The sequence below is a fragment of the Acanthisitta chloris genome, unplaced genomic scaffold (genome assembly GCF_000695815.1).
Source record: "Acanthisitta chloris isolate BGI_N310 unplaced genomic scaffold, ASM69581v1 scaffold44474, whole genome shotgun sequence".
Taxonomy (NCBI): domain Eukaryota; kingdom Metazoa; phylum Chordata; class Aves; order Passeriformes; family Acanthisittidae; genus Acanthisitta; species Acanthisitta chloris.
The window spans coordinates 1-19,856 of NW_008671828.1; the positions used below are offsets into that span (position 1 = coordinate 1).

At 35.9% G+C, this 19,856-nt stretch overlaps 1 protein-coding gene across 1 annotated transcript; it reads right to left on the reverse strand.

Annotated features, from left to right (window-relative positions):
• Positions 1-186: 186 nt before the first annotated feature.
• On the reverse strand, positions 187-19,840 carry LOC103801803 (ankyrin repeat domain-containing protein 32-like; the record flags this gene model as incomplete). The annotated part of the gene is made up of 12 exons (XM_009074231.1): positions 19,739-19,840; positions 19,490-19,606; positions 19,257-19,332; positions 16,713-16,956; positions 13,929-14,091; positions 10,404-10,535; positions 8,970-9,023; positions 6,712-6,870; positions 6,005-6,171; positions 4,611-4,748; positions 3,731-3,896; positions 187-465 (listed from the first exon to the last, which is right to left on the reverse strand). Coding segments are annotated over exons 1-12 (1,797 nt in total), but the record flags the coding sequence as incomplete, so codon positions are not given.
• Positions 19,841-19,856: the final 16 nt, after the last annotated feature.

Sequence of the window (19,856 nt, forward strand, 5' to 3'; positions counted from 1 at the left end):
TTACCCTTCTTTTTTTCTTTGCAGCTGCGGTAGCAATGAGTCTAGAAGATGGGGTGCAAGCTGGAGATGCTCCAGGTGGATCTTCCTTTTGACTTTCCTCTGCCTGACTCTCTGGGTCCAGAGCCTCATACCTGTTTTTTAAGGGTAACTGGGCAGGTGATGGGGGTTGGGAGGGGATTCTTTTACCTCTTCCATCAGGGACTTGCTTCCATTCCCCCCCTCTGCCTGATGGCAGGAGGGGCAGGGCTTCACTGTCTGCTGCTGAATTTCTTTTGGGCTCAAAAGGGTGCAACTCCACCAGTCTACTTCCTTTTCACTGTCCATAATGCTTCTTAACTTCTCTACTTCTTCCTTGAGTTCTGCCACCAAGCACAGCAAATCATTCACCTGCTCACACTGTACGCAGGCTTTTCTTACATTGTCCATTCCTACACTGCTGTTCCATTCAATGCTTTGCCAGGTCAACTGCAGTGATACAATGGCAGAAGTTTCAAAATGTGCTTTAGTACACATAAAAGTTCTTACAGGAAAGCCTTTAAGTTATAGGGAAATTAATTTTAACTATTTTTACTTTGAATTAAAGAGGTATTTTAGAGCTGTTTTTTAGAGTTCTTTATCATGTGGTGTAAGCGCAGTACTAAAAAAATGCCGAAAATATATTTCCAAGAAAGTGACTGGAAGTGACAGATAGACCAGAAAGACATTTAGTTCCACAAATTTACACCACACAAATTTATACTACGCAATTAAAAATCAGAATGAACGTCCTTTTCACTTCTTTGTCAGGCTACGTAAGACAGATTTTTTTTTTTAAAAAAATCCTACTAATACAATGAAAGGCATGTTGGATACCATTTGTGACATTGTGAAAAGCTATGCAATAGCTCAATGCTACTCAAAGGTGTTATAAACAATACATATTACCTTGCAAATTCTAAAACCAAATCAACAAATTTGATTCAGGGAACTTTGATCAGGGGTTCCTGCATCAAACCTGTTCAAATAATAGAATAAATAATAAATGCCATTTATATTAAAATTATATTTAATATTGACTTGAAGAGCTCAAGTGATGGAAAACCTTGTATGTTCTTTGGCAGTGCACTTTTAACTACAAGAATAGTGTATCGGTTTTATTCCACCAAGCTGTCCCAACAGACAAACACAGTGATCAGTAAGAGCATTCAATTTCTTGTCACTTATTTGTCCTGGTTCTTTCAAGATACAGCAAATTCTAACACCAGAAAGCAAATGTGCTCATGCATTTAGCTTGAATCTTTATAACCTTTCATTCTTTGGGTTTTTTTTTGATTGCTCTTTTTACAGTGTGTTCTCATACACACACACCCACACCCACACTCACACACACACACACCCCCCATAATTTTGCAACAAATCGGCACTTGAAGAGAAGAAACATATACAGATATTTTTCCAGCACTCACAAAAAGAGGTAATCTGTCTCTAAAGAGCTAAAATAATTGATAACCATCCACTTAACGGTTAGAAAAGACTATGTTAGATATGCCCCAAAAGAACTTAGTTAATTATTAATCTGTTTCTATTTACAGATATTTTCACTAAGAATTGCACTGAAGTTCGGTAAATCACAATTAGCATGTTTGTTTCTTCCCATGAGCTAAGATGCTTGTGCAAACTGGGAAATCCTGTCACCCCTTTACACTGTGCTACAAACCACACAATATCTGTGCAGATAGTAACAATACCCAAAGTCATTAAATTTTATTCAGGTTTCTGAACAGCCCTATGTGTTTCTTGTCAAGGTGCACCTTCTTACCCAAACAGCTTTTAAAAAACAAAACTGGTAACAATGACTCACATCCTCAAACTGAAGACAGGAAGGAAAATGTTGCACCCTAAATGCTACATTTAATGACATGAAAATACTGTGGATTTATATATGCATCTCTAAAATGATAAAAAAGGAAAGAGAAAACAGTTCTGTCTGCATAGCTGGGGAGGATCTACTCTTTTAGCTTTCTGATTGACATTTAAAACTATGTAATGAAATTTTTAATGAAGACTCTGAGTATATGGAAACATCAGAACATCAAGTTTTAGTATAACAAGACTGAGAATGAAGGAAGGGATAATGACAAGTTTCAATTGTAAAATTATGGTATTTTGGTTTAGAGTTTATTCTTGCAAAAAATGCAACTGGAAAGAAAATGCGATATATAAATATGAAGTTAAAGAATGCTGCTAAAAATAACATAAAACACTACAGATATTATAAGGCAACAAGCTGCTTTTAAGGCTAGAATTCATGTCTGCAGGGATATTGTACATTACAGTGTGTAAGATCAAAGTGAGAACGCAATAGGCATGTGGGTTTCGTGCTGAAACTACAATTCTTTCATATATACATGTACACACACAAAGCAAATAGAATCTAAACACGAGGTCTCTGTGTTTTATGTTATAGTCTCTTTTTCAAGTTTATTTTTCATATATGTATTACACTGACACAAGTGATTATTCAACCTATGCAAAGAAAGGTTTATGAAAAAGGTATGGCTTACAGTGCTGGCACTTGTCAAAAGAAGGTATAGCAGAAAAAAAGCAAATGGTCCCTACACTTAAACTGCAGATTCAACACCAGGAAAAATATGAAAGCAGTCTCATTTTCCAAAGAAACAGAAGGGCCACTGACACCAACTGAATGTAAGCCTGCTTGGTGCTCAGTAGCTTTGAAAAGATAGGTTGTTTAAATATAAATATGGGCAAGGAAGCCTAATTTTAAGCACTTTTTAAATATCTTGACCAAGGATAAAAAGCAGCACTGTTTCAGAATGTCTTGCTTTGATAGCCCTCAAAAAAGGTAGGAGGTCTGGCTAGGTACGATGAGTGAAGCTCTCGTTATGTTTAATCTTTTTGCTTTCTTAAACATAATGAAGAACTACTAGGTATTATATTGAAAGTGCTTTTTTTCTCTGCAATACTTGATTTTCTATTCTGTTACTGTATTGAAAAAGCGAACGAAATATCTATTTATTATGTGCTTTCACAATAATTTAAAAGAATGCAGAGACAGCAGTTAAGTTTCTATTTTATGTGAGAATCTAGAAGTCAAAGACATTTTACAGGGCCTCTTGCTTCTGAAAAGAAAGATGTGGTATAGAGGACACTCAGTATCTTTCAGGTCAATGTCCTGCTGGTCACCAGGTCACAGAACAGCAATTAAGTTTCTTTCAATTCCATTTTTATGAAAAGTCCTAGGGAAGATACCAAATGAAAGTAATGGACCCCGCAAGAAAACCAGGGCATTTATTAGAATAAAATAATGCATATCTGTAGAAAACAGCAAAAAAGTATTAGTTTTGCTAGGTTTCTCTTTCAAACATTTCCTGAATCCTATCACTGTAAAGTAAGATAATCACCTCTTTCCTTACACCTTATTGTTTGACAGGACGTGTTAAGCTGGTGTCCCTAGTAACTACAGTAACACCTGCTGATAAGGCCATGTGAACATCTGAATGTAGCCAACAAGCTACTCATGACTCGTTTCTTCTCTACAGATCTATATGAGAATCTTATGGATCAATTCATTTCCTTTAGTGGAGCAAAAACCAGCATGATTCACAACATCAGGCAGCTGTAACAAGCAGCTGTGATACTTACATATAATTCCTCAGAAAAGAATGAACAAAGGAACACCTTTAAAAAAATGTTAGTCTTCATTATTTTAAAGTATAAAATCCATACTCACATCATTTTTTCTGTTCAATTCTTTATGGGAAAATATGACCCAATCTGCTAGAGTAATTATGCGCTTGGTAAAAAGTACTGAGGTTCCGCTTCCCAGCCAAAATGTCTTCAGAAGAACTGTTTGTGGCATGACTTGCAGGTACTGTGAACTGGTCCCTTCAACCAAACTGTAAAAAAAGTAAAAAAAAAGTGAAAAAAAGGTAAAGCTTTATGCCACTTAGATAACTATTGTTACCAGACAGAAACCTTGTTTTCTGTAAACATACACACAGGTTTGGCAATTATTAAGCACAGAAAGATCAGACACAATTTCTGATGAATAATAAGCACAATAATGAAGACTATTAGTGTTAGATAGGAGCAATTCCAATATTGTGTTAATATTATATAACATAAAGGTCACCTTTGCTATACAAAGGCAGAGTGAAACCAAGACTTCTTTTATACTTCACAAACCAAGATAATTGTCACCCTAAGACAATAGGGAGATAACAGTTAACTGAATTTTTAAAAAATCAACCACATAAAAGCCAGTATGTTCAAAATGCTGCTTGTCTACTTTAAAGAATGAACACTGAAGCACTGCAAAGCTAAAAATACAACTTTATGAGTAAAATTAAATGCTTACTGAAAATTGTAATACAGTGAAATAACAGGCTGTGAAAAGTAGGGGCCTTAAAACATGATCAGAAAAACCCTATACAAACTACAATAAACAAACTAATAATTGAGAAATATGAAAGCAAACGATAAGCTGCCACATCTGTAGAACAGTATCTTATTACGCATATACAAAAATCAGGATACAAGCTGTTGCAGACAAAGAAATGTATGTGAAATCATGAAAAAATACTATGAAACTACTATTATACAAACCCCACCTATTTTTCAGAAACTCTACTTCGGCTTTTACTAAATCAAAGAAAAACTTCAATAATGCTTTGTGAACTCTCCTCTGTTCATCTTCCTTCTGTGAATCTGGGACTGTGTGGCAAATGGTTTCGCAATAAAGACAAGATCTGAAAAATAAACACCAAAAAACAATTTCTATCTATCAGCAATAAAGTCAGCTTTGACTTTTGACTGTTTTGACAAAGAAATACCTTGCTCCCCAGCAACATTCAGAATTTATAAGACTAATTTTCGGGGTTTAAAACTGTTTTAAAAATAAAAAGAATTAACATGCCTGTGACTGAGCTATTGTGTTCCTTTGAGTGAGCATACAATTACTAAATGTAACAGAACTTCTTTAAAATTATTTAAATGGAAGACAGTCTTCTGGTATTTTATAGACATTGTAACAACCTATAAACCTTAGTTCAGACAACAGTTCACACATTCCATTCGACAGAACTACAGATTGTCAAACATGATGGCAATAATTCTGAAGTAAAGTGTGAACTTGGTTTTTGGCTGGAATTATGAGTACTGGAACCACTGCGTACACAACTGCTGGATATTCACATTCTGCAGTAAGTATTAAAAGATAAAATATTTTATCTAAAAGACAAATTATCTTCCATTCCATGTGATATGTTCCTAATAAAAACTATTCAATGTGCAATTACAGTGATTCAAGTACAGTGATTCAATACCCTTCAAGACATGCTTACAATCAAACATGTTCATATATCTGTAATCACAGATGTATCAAAGTATTTGAAGATTACTCAAGATTTTATGATAACAGTAAGACGAGGTACGGTTTCTCTTCCAAATGAGTAGAACCATAAATTTCTATTCATGCAAATTACAAAAACTGAGTTCTCAAGATAAAGCACAGACTAACTACCCAAACAGCTCCTACCAAGTCTTGTATTTGTTGATATATAAGATATAATCAGACTTCCTCAACAAGACGGCAAAGGTTATGATTAAAATCAAAACACAACATGAAACTTCATGCTTTGTAAGATGAAAGTGGAATTTGCTTTGCAGATATAGGTATGTATGTGTGTATACAGACACACCCCATAGTAGCAACAATACATAGATTATAATCTGTGGAGAGCAAAAAAAAATTAGTAATTTTTAAAAAAGAATGCTATGAAAATACACGTATTTTCCTTTCCAAACAAAACTCAGTCTGCCTGCGAGGTAACATTTAGTGAAACACAAAGTGAGAGGTCCAGATCTGTCACAATTCTTGAATTTCACATACAGGTAACTTGTTCTGTTGAAAACACGAATCTGATGCAATAGAATGCCAACTCTTCTCCCTCGTCCCTGAGTTTGGAGTAACTAGTGCATCCAGCCCCTTATTAACCTTTCTTACCTTACAAGCATCTCTATCAAGGACCATGTACCTTTCTTACAGACAGGACACTGAAGAAGATCCAAATAATAATTTAACATAGACAAGGACTTCCAGGGAGGATCACATTGGAGAACAAGGTACAAAACATGGCAAAGTTTGGCAAATAATATTGCATCAGTATTTCCCTGTAATGAAATAAGAAAATAATATTGGCTCCATACCCACCAAAGATCCATAATCACTCAGAGCTTATTGACAACCCCAGTAACCAAATTTATCCACTGAAGGAACATGCAAATTAATGCATAACTACAAGCAGAAAAAAATCATAGGTTAAGAAAAAAAAAAAGAACTTGCTCTAGTGTGATATTCCAGCTGAATGTATCACTGTTTAGAACAACCCTTCTTCTCAACTGATCTCCATCTGTGGCCTACTAGCCTAAAACTAAACCAAACCAACAAAAAAAATCATACAGTTGCTCTTAAAGTAACAAAACATATTTGTGGCCAGCACTTCTACAATATCTAGAGCACCACATTCATGGCTTGCAAATAAGTATTAATATTTAAGTATTAAATTCTTCTTTTTAACACATTGATGAACACAGAGAAGGGTGAATACATGCATAAAAACTACTAAACACAATGGCAGAAGCAAAATAATAAATCATAATATTTCAATTCATTGTTTTAATTTTTACAATACTTCAGTCCTCATGTCTCACCAATAGGACATATTCTAGAAGAGATTGAAGAATTTGCACAGGAGGCATACGGTAGTTTTGACATGCAGCAAGTTCTGTAATCACATCAAGAAAAAATTGCTCTTCCACTAATCCTTGAAGCACATTCCACCTGCCTCTGGACAGGTCAGTCGTCTTAACCTAGAAATGAGGTATCTTTGTAAATAAGAGCTTAAATAAAAACCAAAACAAATCAACTTCATTAACAGGAAATCTGTAAGTAATATGCTGGTAAAATAATAAGCAGGAATCATAAATTAAACTAGAAAAATTACTTATTCCCCACTCCAATCGAGATTTATGTGATCTAGAAAGGTCCTCCCTCTTCCTGAACTGTGCTTTCATTGGAAAGATTAGATTTCAAAATGTGCTTCCTTTCTTAGAAGATCTGAATACATCTATACCATTTCAAAAAACAAATTACAGTTCCCGCACTCAATAATTTGCCTATACTTTATTCTGGAAAGGTATGCAATATATTATGTATTATTCTAAAGATCTTATTTCCACAAGTGCAGAGTACATCCCACAACACACAGTTGAAGCAGTAAGATAATGAGCAGCATCGAACAACAAAGAAATGTCTAAAGAAAAATGTAAACCCATTAACTACAGGTATGTATTATAAAATTATTAATGATATAACTGTTTATGTCCCTAGTTCTCCTCTTCCCATAAAGCATGTCAGAGAAGCAGCTAACACTATAGATAGCACAGGTATTGATCCCAGTGGATTTCAAAGCTCTGAAGATCTTAATGGGTTCCTTCTTATTCTCTGCCACTCAGGACAGCAAAACACTTCACTTCGCGGGCTTTCAGAGAACCCAGACAGATCCAATGGATTTCATGAGATGCTGTATCTGCTCTGCAATTTTCCTGTTACTGTCTGTACGTTCACCTTTCCAAACCTTAATTTCCACAGATTAATGATACTAATTAAGAGCTCAGCTACATTGCTACTTACATCTTTCCTCCAGTCAAGTTTCAAGCCAAAACTGATGCACAAACCAGCTGCAACAATATTGCTAACTGAAACACAGTTGCTCTCTGCCCAATAACTTCTCTTTTGAAATTCAGCTATTTTTTTTTGACCACATGGCCCGAGGCGCTGGTAAATTCAAAGAAACTGAGATAGAGAGTCACAACCAAGAGAAGCAGAGTCAGTAAGATGATTGGTTTGACTGCTGGGAATGAAATAGTTATATAAATTTATTGTTGCATTGTTCCCTGACAACTTGTAGATTTTGTGACCTCTGCCAGAAAAATCTCTTAATGTATATTAATGTATATGTACTCCACTAAAATTTCCTTTGGAAATATGTGGAAATAATTCACACTATTGTAATGCTAATAATACACAAACAGCACATCTAAAGAGCAATCATAAACTTTAATGACAGTCAAAGAACAACTTCTTTGCCTCTTGAATTTAAGACGTGTGAAGATGACTGTGTATCATGCATATACAAGGATGTTACCACTGGCCCTCATCTGATGATCACACCAGCATTCCGCTTTTTATACTGCAACTGAAACTTTTCTCTCTGATTCTGGTACCAGAAGAAACATAAATACTGATGCGTTATTTTGAAAGTACACTAAAACAAAGCTTGGTGACCTGTACTTGAATTATGGCACGCATTTCGCTTAATGGAAAGAAAAATGAGAAAGTAGCTAACTAGTGCAAAAAAAAGAAATTAAGTCAAAGTAAGTATGAAAACAGGACTGAAAAACACACAGTATTCTACTTGAAATCTGTCCTTCAGTTGACTCTGAAATCCACACGATGATGTTTCAGGCATGTGCTGAAAGAACAACTACTATTTCTTTATATGGTGGGACAACTTTAAGCTAAAACATGTCCCTACTAGCAAAAACAGGTGAGCACTGCTAAAAGTCATGTACACTTTGCCTTTATTGCTACTGCATAAATACCATGCTTGAATAATTTAAGATGCTCTAAATCACATTAGGGCAATCTTTGCTTATTTTTTTTTTAACATGAATAGGTAAAGTTCTCTCAACCAGCAGGATTAAAGGTTTTCGTTGTAGTAATTGGAAGAGTACTGAAAGTACTGCACAATCAACATTCAACAATGTTAATGCTTTACTGGAATTTTGGATAAAATAAAAATTTCAAAATGCTTCTTTGATAGCTAATTTCACAATGAAATTATGTTGGCCTAACTTCATAACAAAATTCCATATACACAACATGCCCTCTTTGTTAGAATTTTTACCTTTGGATTGCATTTGTTCAGGTGGTCTGTTCGAGCAAAGCTGTGCTTAGCAGTCTGTAAAACAGGACAAAGTCAACCTGCACACTGGATAGCAGTAAACATATTCAATAAATACTGAATAAAACTTCCCATATGCCAACCTTTGTTACATGCAGTTCAAGAACAACATTCAACATACCAACCTATTAATATTTGTCTTTTTAATACTTTAATGGTAAAACTGTGAAATAGGTGATTAGTGACTTAAAAGATATAAAATTTGGGCAATTTTTCTTCCAGTTTTTTCCTGTTATTTTGTTTGTTGTTATGTGGTTGCTACAGAAGGACAGTGTTACTAGATTAGGTATTAAAAAACACTTAAGTGTTTTCAGGTTTTCTACGGCAAAATGCAAGTTTTAGATTCCTTTTGCAAGTTACCTATAATGGCAATAGGCACAAAAATGTATTACTATTATTGCTCGACTTAGTTATTGCCAATTGTTACAATCTTACTAAAACATGTTACTAAAAAGTCTTTAGGAGAGATCCCATTTAGGATTACTATGACCTTATCTGCACATAACCACATAATAGTTTGAACAAGTGTACTTGCTGTGTGTAATATACATGGAAAGTCAACAACGAATTTCGTTTTTAGATGGCTGGGGGATATAGCCTTGATAAAATGTCACTGATAGAAGATGCAGCATTTGAAGGTGCACAGATTCAAGCAGCATGAGTCTTCTAGTTGCTAATCTTGAGTTTAAACATTATGTACCTTGAGGACTTGAAAATTCTAATTCTTTTGCTACTAAGAACTTACAGTCCTTCATGTAAACAAGCTCCTACAAAGGTACATACACACCACCACCTGCATCACTAACTTACAGAGATAATATATCCTAACTCAAGAGTAATTAGGAGTTTTTTCTAAATACTAGTGGGTTTAATTACTAATGTAGCACTTTTATCAGGATTAAATATGTGACAACATAAAACCCTGCGGTGTAATATATGACAAAAATAGTAGCAAATATTGTTCAACAAAATGTATATTAACTCTATCTTTCACTTGTAACAAAAAACATGCATATGAATCAACAAAATACTGGCTCTATGGTATGATTACTTTTACAAATGTGTAAGTCAGCTAGATAAGTCACAGACTGTCATCCAAAGACATTCTGCTGAACAATATTTGCTACTATTTAACTAATATATTACACCAAGATTTCAAGTGCTTCACCACGTCTTCTACAAACCAATGCTTACCAACTACCATCCCTAAATTATGATTTAACTAATGGTAGACGTAGTAAATATGGAATTATTAGATATTTCATGTTAAAAGGCAGCATTACTATTTCATGTGTTGAAATACTTTATTAGCTCAGTACTATAATGAAAGATTTATATTTTACATTTTATGCTAAGAAAGCATTAAATATTACTTACCACAGCAAAATACATATGCTTTATAACAGCATTTTTTATTTCAGCAAGCTGCATTTTAGACATGACTTCATCTGTTCCTTGTGCAGCCAGGAAATGGTTCATTTGGCTATCTGCAGTGTTCTGCATTTTATACTGCATAAAGCAAAAAAAAAACACAACTTTGTTTCAAAGCTAATGGTTGAATCAACTTTTATTTGCTAGGTCTTCTACAGATTGTGCTGTCAATCCTTGTATGTCTATGTATGTATACGTAATTGTTTAAGGATCTAAATCATGTGCCAGACAAAGAGTTGGTGTTTTGGAAACAGACTATTGATGCTGTAGGAAGCCATAGCATAGGAACGATCAGTACGTATTTTTCCGAACTGACTTCAATTCAGTCACAACATCTGTGGCTGAAACAAGGGTTGTGTTTCCATAATGGATTAACTCTCAGGACTTTTCAAAAACTAAAACAAAAGCCCACACATTTTCAGCTAGTCAAAAATGTAATAAGGACTTTTTAAGACATTTTTTCTTCAATTTGTCTATTCATTTTATAAAGACCACTATAATGAAATCTTTCAGTTCTTCTTTACAAAACTGAAATAAATTAGCACCTTAAAATGTTAAAGGTTTTTTTGTCTTGTTTGTTTGGGGTTGTTTTGTTTCATTTATTTGTTTAAATAACTTATTCTCTGAGATCACCTGTTGTTTTCAGCTATTTCTTCAGGACAGGAAATACAGTATTTCTCAAACTAGCTTCCAACTCATTCTGAAGAGACTCTCAGTGACACTACAAGACAATTTTTGCTAGTAAAATATAGCTACAAAATACTTAAGATTTACTACATGGATTGAGAACAATTAATTTCAGTAAGAGTTTTAATGTACACAAAGATAAATAGATTATGAATAAAACACCATCTTTGTTTTAGGTTAACACATATGTAACTGTGCTGGTTTGAGCTGAAGTAGAGTTAACTTTCTTCACAGAGGCTAGCATGGGGCTATGTTTGGGTTTTGTGCAGAACACAGAGTTGATAATGCAGAGATGTTTTTGTTATTGCTGAGCAGAGCTTACACAGAGTCAAGGCCTTTGCTGCTTTCTGTACTGCCACACTGGCAAGGAAGTTGGGGATGCATGGGAGACTGGGAGGAGATACAGCTGGGACAGGCGACCCAAACTGACCAAAGGGATATTCCATACCATATGACATCATGCTCAGTATATAAGGTGGGAGGAAGAAGGAGGTAGGGGGAACATTTGGAGTGATGGTGTTTGTCCTCCCAAGGAACTGTTACGTGTGATGGGCCCTGCTCTCCTGGAGATGGCTAAACACCTCCTGTCTTTGGGAAGCAGTGAATTAATTCCTTGTTTTGCTTTGCTTGTGTGTGCAGCTTTTGCTTTCTCTATTAAACTGTCGTTATCTCAACCCATGAGTTTCCATAGCTTTTACCCTTCTGGTTCGCTCCCCCATCCCATTGGTGGGGGTGAGTGAGTGAGTGGCTGTGTGGTTCTTGGCTGCTGGCTGGGGTTAAACCATGACAAAAACCAGCCCCCTCCTACAGGGTAGATTTAACAATGTAGATACAGGTGAAGTGTTCCCCTTGGTCACAGTACTAAAGGCCATTTTTTATTGTGAGCAGGTGTGGGAGGCTTGGTGTAGCTTACCTGCTAATTCAAACACCTAAATCTCATGGGTTAATAAAGTACGGGAAATAACAGCAGGCAAAAAAACCACAGTAGTGCATGAAATGACAAGATGGAAGCAGTTTATACTTTCAAGTTTTCAAGAGAAAGTTTCAAATGTTACATGATTTTCTCTTAAATGTATCATTCAAAACATATGTATTTGGCATGTGCGTAACTATTTCTAAATAAATATTGAGTTTGTTGCACATTTCTAAAGAGAATGAAGTATATTTGGTAAAGAAGAGTTCTAAAAAGCTTTTGATGAGCCAGGAATAATTGAACTTTAATGTATTAACTAGTCTTTACTTCTTATGGCAGTTTCTGAACATTATTTTCAACATCCTCATAAAAAAACTTACATTCAAACAAATGATAGTACGATCTTGGCAAAATTTTATGAACTCCAGCATGTATCCAACTAAGCATTTGAAGTCACTGTTTGAGTACATATGAGACTAGATCCCTAAAATCAGGCATTTTAATACCTTGAACCAATAAATTTGACACCTTGTAGAATCAAATCATCAATGACAATCCCAGACTGTTTTAACAGTAAAGTTATGAGGCGGAAACAATAAGAACAGGTACTGAAATATAAACATGAAGCAAAGACTTGGTTAATACAAAATAAAATCACAAAATAAAATCTGGATATCAGTGCAGATCCCCTGAAAAGAATAATATAATGCTATTTTGCTGAAATGAATATCTGGACACCTACATGAATGTCTAGGGAAGGGAGAGGGATATTAATATTTGCTAGAAATAGCAGTCAAATAGCATGACTACAAATTTACAAAGTTGGAATGATCTAATGAAATATGTGCCAAGTACTTCTGGCATGAACAGAAAAGAGCATGTCCATAACATTCTTTGATAAAGCCTAATACATGGAAACCTGTTATCACACATGGCAGGAATTCAGACTGCATAGCAAGAAACACCTGATTTTGATAGAGATCAATAATAGCTGATGTAGCCATAAAAACTTGATAGTCATTTATCTATTAAATGTCAATGTCTAACATGAAAGTTTTAAATGTGAACTGTTTCCATAAACAAGTCTCAGTAAGAGAGTAAGCACCAGAGTAAGAGCCTACATTGATTTGTTTTATTCAGGATGTAAACATTTAGACCTTCCAACCGTCTTCTCACCCTTTTTAAACAGCTTTACTGCTAATTAAAACATGGAGAGAAAAGTGCTTTGATCTGGAGTCCAAAGAATTTTCAAAAGGTAATAAACAGTTATAGCTCCTACTTGCTTGCAAAGGTGGTATTTTCAACTAGCCGTTGACTGAAGTCACCGCAGAGTCTGAGGATCTGCCACACTAGAAGAAAGCCTTTGAGTAGTTCCAAGTCAAAATACTAAAAAGTTCTGAACAATGCATCAGGTAAGCAAACAACTATGAATCATGGGGCATATCTCTCTCAAAGGAATACTAACAAAAAATCTAGTTGTAGTGAATTCTGCAGTAGCCCAGGACCATGTTCAGATGACACCTGGACACTCAACAGCCAATTCAGACAATGTATTGCAGTATTCTATCATTTACTGTAAAAAACCCAAGTGGTTCCTGACTTTCATGCAGAACCTCCTGTGCTTCAATTTGTGCTCATTGCATCTTGTCTTGTCCTGTCACAGGACACCACAGACAACAGCCTGGCTCTGTCCACTTTGCACTCTCCCTATTTGTATATATTCATGAGCCTTCCGGATTCATAGATTTCTGCGCAGTCCCAGAATCAGGAAGTTGTCTTACTGTTAATCAAATTACAAGAGTTCAGGCTTATCACATTCCCCTTTATTAATACTGCACTGTTTACAGTAATCAGTAAATCTATGTACTCACCTCAAAAAGGTAATATCCTAGATACTGTAAAGGGTAGTATCGAGCTTCAGAGAGACATTTTCTTCTTTGCAGAGGACAAATTTTACTACTGATGAATATATGAGTTATACTGTGCTCTGCATTTTGAGATGAACATATGGTTGCCTTTCCAGCTTCAAGAACTCTGAATAAAGATATTTGGAAAGATATATTTACTGCATTACATTAATACTGCCTATAGCTACAATAGCATTCACAAACTACAAGTATGCAAGTGCAACTGAATAAGGCTTCTAGATAGGCACAGCAAAAACTTCATTAGAAAGATAAAATAGCACTTAGTAGCCTCCAGAAAACGAAAGAACCCACTTAACAAGACGTACCTCTCTTCACAATTTAACATGAGTAATTAAAATCAATGTATACCTGCTACATATCTGATAGAAAACTTTACTTGTGCACTTTTTCAAATATCAAGTTTGGTGACAGAAGCTATAATTTACTGCACTATCTCCTCTACAATGATGAGAGTCTTTCAATTTAGCTTTCCTATAACTTAAGCCATTTACCAAAAATGGAATGCTGCTTTTCTGAACTAATATAATAATATAATACAATATTTTCATAACACAAATACACATTTAGAGCACTTGGTGCTGTCCAGTATCATATACAGAAAAGAAGTTTGTGTTTGAGACACCATTACATGTAAGAGTTGCCCTAGGGGCAATTTCCAGAGCTTTACTCTGCAAGTACTCTTATCTTTTAGAAAAGTAGCTAGTAAAAAAAAAAAAGGTGAAATAAATAAGGTCTCATGGTATTTTCATAATCTAGCTACGTAAAAAGAAAATGGTGCTGGTCTCACACACCCTTCCAATAGCTGGGCACTAAAGGCAAGATGCGCATAGAAAGGGGAATAAAGGTAGTGTTGTCAAATATTAGAGAAAAAACAGTCTTTCTCCAATGCTATAGTGGCCTTTATAACTGAAAACAGTGCTTGCTGAAGACAAAAAATATCTACCCATCCGTGCTTTCTGACTGAGTAAAAGGATCACCATGCTGGGTCTATTGTAAATAGTCTGGAAAAAAAGATTATCTTCCACATAACTGCTCGTTCACCTGTCTTGCTGTCAAAAGTTAATTCCATCGCAAACAGATAGTTGTGCAAGGCAGCACTTCAACAGCATTATCATGAAAATCTGCATAAGCAGTTTTTATGGAAAAAGCAGCATTCTTCGCAAGTGCAGCAGAACATAGTAAACTCTTCCACTCATGCAAGAAAATCGCACAATTAGAATGTTTTCAGTTGGCAAAATCCGAAGATGGTAACTTCACCTACACCTTGCTCCGTATTTACGAACTACAGACAAGCATTCTGTGATTTAGCATGCAGCATCATACTATGATCCACCAAACAAACTGCACTTCCCTCCTTGCCTGTGCGTCTGTGGCATGCCCAAACCTGAGCACTCCTAACTAACAGGGATTTCAACAGAGGAGAGCAGGACAGTATCTGAATGAATGTCAGGAGCTGTTTCTTTAACAGTGCCAGAAGTAAACATTACTTAAATATGCTCTGTTTGCAATTCCATGCAGTATTTAAACCAATGAATCCCAGTGTGTAGGAAGAGTATAGAAAAGAATATGCAGTCCCAGAATTCTTGCACATCAATTGCTTTCCTTCCCTTTACTTTTCCTCAACACTTTTGTCCATCTCTTCCGAACTATCTGCATTTATAATGTATCAGAACATCAGTAGCACGAATTAGATCATAAAAACTACAATAAGCTATCACATAGATGTGACAATGCTCTAGGTCACAATGTAGGGTGTAACCAACAGTATGTATTCTATTATCATATTCACAAGCTGTTAAAGCAGGTGGGGAAGTGATTGTTATCTCCTACTTAACCCTCATGGCTCCCTTAGGGGCTGTCTCTGTTCAGTGGGCTCTCAGGGACCCATGGCATGACCCATAGAATTACACTGTTCCATTGTGAGATGCTTCACCCCAAGGGGGGGAGCCAAGCATTCCCACAGGGATATAAGCTGGGGTTTGGACAAGCACAGAGAGCCCTTACATACTGGATTCCCAGAGGACAAGAGCTACCACTTCTTCAGGTGAAGACCAGATCTACAGGATCACTGCTCCAACAGACCCATTGCTCCAGGACTGCAGCCACCATTTAATGGGACTACTACCAACACCCTGACTGACAGGGTGTCAGGTTGCTTTCTGACTCTGTCAGTGGTTTCTTTTTGTACTGTTGCATTTATTGTTTTGTTTTTCCTATTAAATTGTACTTCTGACTTGGAGTCTCTCACTGGTTTGCTTTCAAACCAGCACAGACAAAAAGACCAATCAGGTCAGTAGCAGTGCGGCCCAGATCCGTAAGGCACAGTCCGTCGCTTGCTCAGGTCACCCACCCAAGTGAAATAAGGTATCCTGTTTCAGCTACTATTTGCATATAACACCCACACATAATAAACAATTACTCATGTAAAAAAAACCTAAGTCTACATATCTTGCCTCATGAAGAAAGATTTATCAGCTTATTTGATAAAAACATATGCAAATTCATGTTATTTTTGACCCTATACGAAAAGAAAACAAGAAAACCAGTGACATTACAGATTTAAAATCCTTCTAAAAATATGGAAGCATATTATTGAAAATAATCCAGAGTTTGAAGATATGGAGGTTGTTATGGACCAAATTAACTGGGATGGAAGAAGAAAAACGCATTCAACCATGCAATAAGTGCTCCATTGCTCATCATTTAAGCTTTAAGACATACTCCTACCTTCTAATAGATGCCATTAGTTTATCACCTTCCTTAACAGGAAGGATAACTTTCCATTTGTGGAAGGCCCCTGGAGCATTAGAACGTTTCAGTTCTTCGCGCCATCTTTTAGGTGCGGATTGCATTTGAGGTGAATAACAAGTATCTTCTTCAATTTTGTATCCCCATTCGTACATTGTTTCATCAAGCCATCTGCCACTTTCAGCACTGTTAATTATGAACTCCTCAGTTAGTACCCACTTTCCTGAAAAGCAAATGAATGGTCAACCACAGAAGTTTTCCCTGCAGACAAATGGCAATCAACTGAAAAACTAACATAAAAGTAACTTTAACTTTTCTTGTTCAAACAAAAGCTGGAATTACAAGTACTATTTTAAAAACTTTTTCCTACTACAGAGTTCTCCACCTCAGGCTTTAGAATTAAAATCTCACAATGCCACTGAAAATGATAGCTTTGTTTTCTTTTAATTTCCAAAAATCTCCAAATACATTTTTTCAGCTTCCCAGATTTTGTTATGACTTCCACAGAACCTTGATAATCCGGTAATTATTAACACTCTTTGACTGTTATGTAAATGTACTAAAACGTAGCAAAATTAAATATTCTATCACCAATGAGCTAAAAGAACTAAACTTTTAGCACATAAGCTTTTTCTCTTACATATTCTTAATATTACCAGCACTCCTAGTGTAGTGAATATCAATATTCAGGGGACACAGTTTTAGACCTTTTTCATTCCCCTTTCTTCTTTTCACATCTTCTCTCATCCCTTGGCTCCACCTCCTCCACCTCTCCTCTTTCATCTTCCGCATGTATGCTTTTGATACCGTATGTAATGATCTTCCCCTTTTCCCTGTCTTTCTTGCAGGTTCAGGTCAAGAGCAGTGGTTAGTACCTTGCTCCTTCATTGCAATGCTATCTACAGAATATACTGTAAGAGAAATTGACTTGAATTGTGTCAACCTAATTGGTTTCACAGAACAGCAGGGTTGGCTGGCAAAATGTCTCAGTGCAGGAGCACAGATGGTACTTCTACAAGACCTAGCAGAGGTACCAGTAGACTTAGGACTGGAAAAGGTATGCTGTGCACAACCTGTATGTTAAAACCCCTTACATTCAAAGTTTGCATCTCAAAACCTCTGCCAGCTAGGAAGTGCATGACAACTGGCAACCTCGTTAGTATTTCTGTCCAACTCTATGGAGCTCTAAGTGGGTTTAGACATGAGCTTTTTTACTTACTTAGATAAACATGCAGTAGGAATGAACACGTTGTCCCTGCTATCAAGTCTAAGAGCAATGATTATGCAAAAATAGCACCTCTTCAGGATTAGAAAGGACTAGATGGTATTGGGGAAGATTTGCAAGCATAGAAACATTAACATGTAGTGCCCGCATTGGCATGTGGACGCTACATGTACCATTTCCACACCACTCAAAAAAAATCTTCCAATGTTTTAAATTTCAAAAAGTAAGAAAACATTAACTCAGAGGTTTAGGATGGTTAAAATGAAGTGCTATGCCACAAATCTATAGCAACTTAATATTTGCGTATCGGATCACGGAAACTTCGGTCTATTTCCTTTTTGATAAGAGTTCAATGAAAATTTTACATTACTACAAAGAATCATTCATGTATTTGTATAAATACATACATATACACCCCCCTACATTCTAGCAGCGATAGACGATTGAAAATACCTACTAATATGGTATGTAAATACAAGTATGAAATCAAGAAATTTACATATATCTTTAAACACAAACATGTTTAGTTATTTCTGTCTATTATCCCTTAATTTAAGAATATACCTCTTAATAATGCTTTAACACTGCGTTATAAAACAATACAGGGAAAGTAAAGCTACATTTAAAACCAGAATGGTGGTATCTCATAACTATGATATATTCTAAAGTCCTCATATCATTTTCACAGGTAATCAGTCTCTAAAGAAATCTTAAAATACAGAATTCCCAGTCTAAAATCATTTTATAAAATAAAATTATTTTATTAATTGCTTACGTATGAGACTTCAGCATCAGGCCTTATTTAAAAGAAAAGGCTTGACCAGAGGCTTGTGTCAGAAAGGTAAAAGCCTAGAATCTTCTCTTGCTGCATAAACAGGAACTTACAGTGACCATTACCAGTGAATGCTGCATATGAATTTGTGTCAAAAATCCATGCTGACTACAGGTGTCCATATTCCCTCTGTCCTCTCTTAAGGGATCCATTTTTAAGCATCCATGTAATTTGTATATGACTTCACGACCTAACTTATACATAACAAAGCTTTCTGCCTGGGAATAGACACTGATCCAACAAAGGGAAATAGCAGAAATATAATTTAAGAAAAAATTCAAAAAATAAAGAAGTAAATCATAAATTCACCACAATACTATGTTAAAAATCAAGGTTGTTGAAACAAGAGAATGAGGGTTTGTAAGACTGTTCACAAAATGAAAAGGGGCAACTAGAAACTGTTTATAGATACTTCCTAGACTTGTGCTGTGATCCCATGAAATTTAACACCAAACCCTTTACTCACCAGCAGCACAGGCAGCTAAGACTTTTTCACTGTTGCACAGCTTTTTTGCTACAAGATGTGTACAATTTCGGTATTTCTAACAAAAGAAAAACAAAACACACTTTTATCACTGGAAACAGTTTCAATTCCTCACCTATTTATACACAACTGAACTACGACACAGTCCTTTCAGTTAAGGCTCACATTTTTACCTTCTGCTCTAAACTTCTCTACTGTACTTTAGTAAACAATACCTTGCTATCTATAAAGTCACAGTCCAGTTTGAACAGCAATTTGAGCAGTGCCACTTTCTCTTGCTTTTTAAATCCACTTATTTGGACTATCCGTTTCTGGACATCACTTGCCATCTGCTGAAAGAAAAGAAAAGAACAAAAAGGAAACATTAACACAAAAAAATGGGTGAAACGCGGCTTGCAGCATCTGACTAGTACTTCCTACTTTTTTTCTGATAAAATGGGAAAACACAGCCAGACGAGACGAACGCTGATCGAGGCAGCACACCACGCGTTAAGCTCTCGGTGCCCGCCGCGGCAAAGGCGCCGGACACGCGGGAACGGGGTAGGCCCTGGGGGCGCAGGCTGCATCCCGCAGCGGGACGAG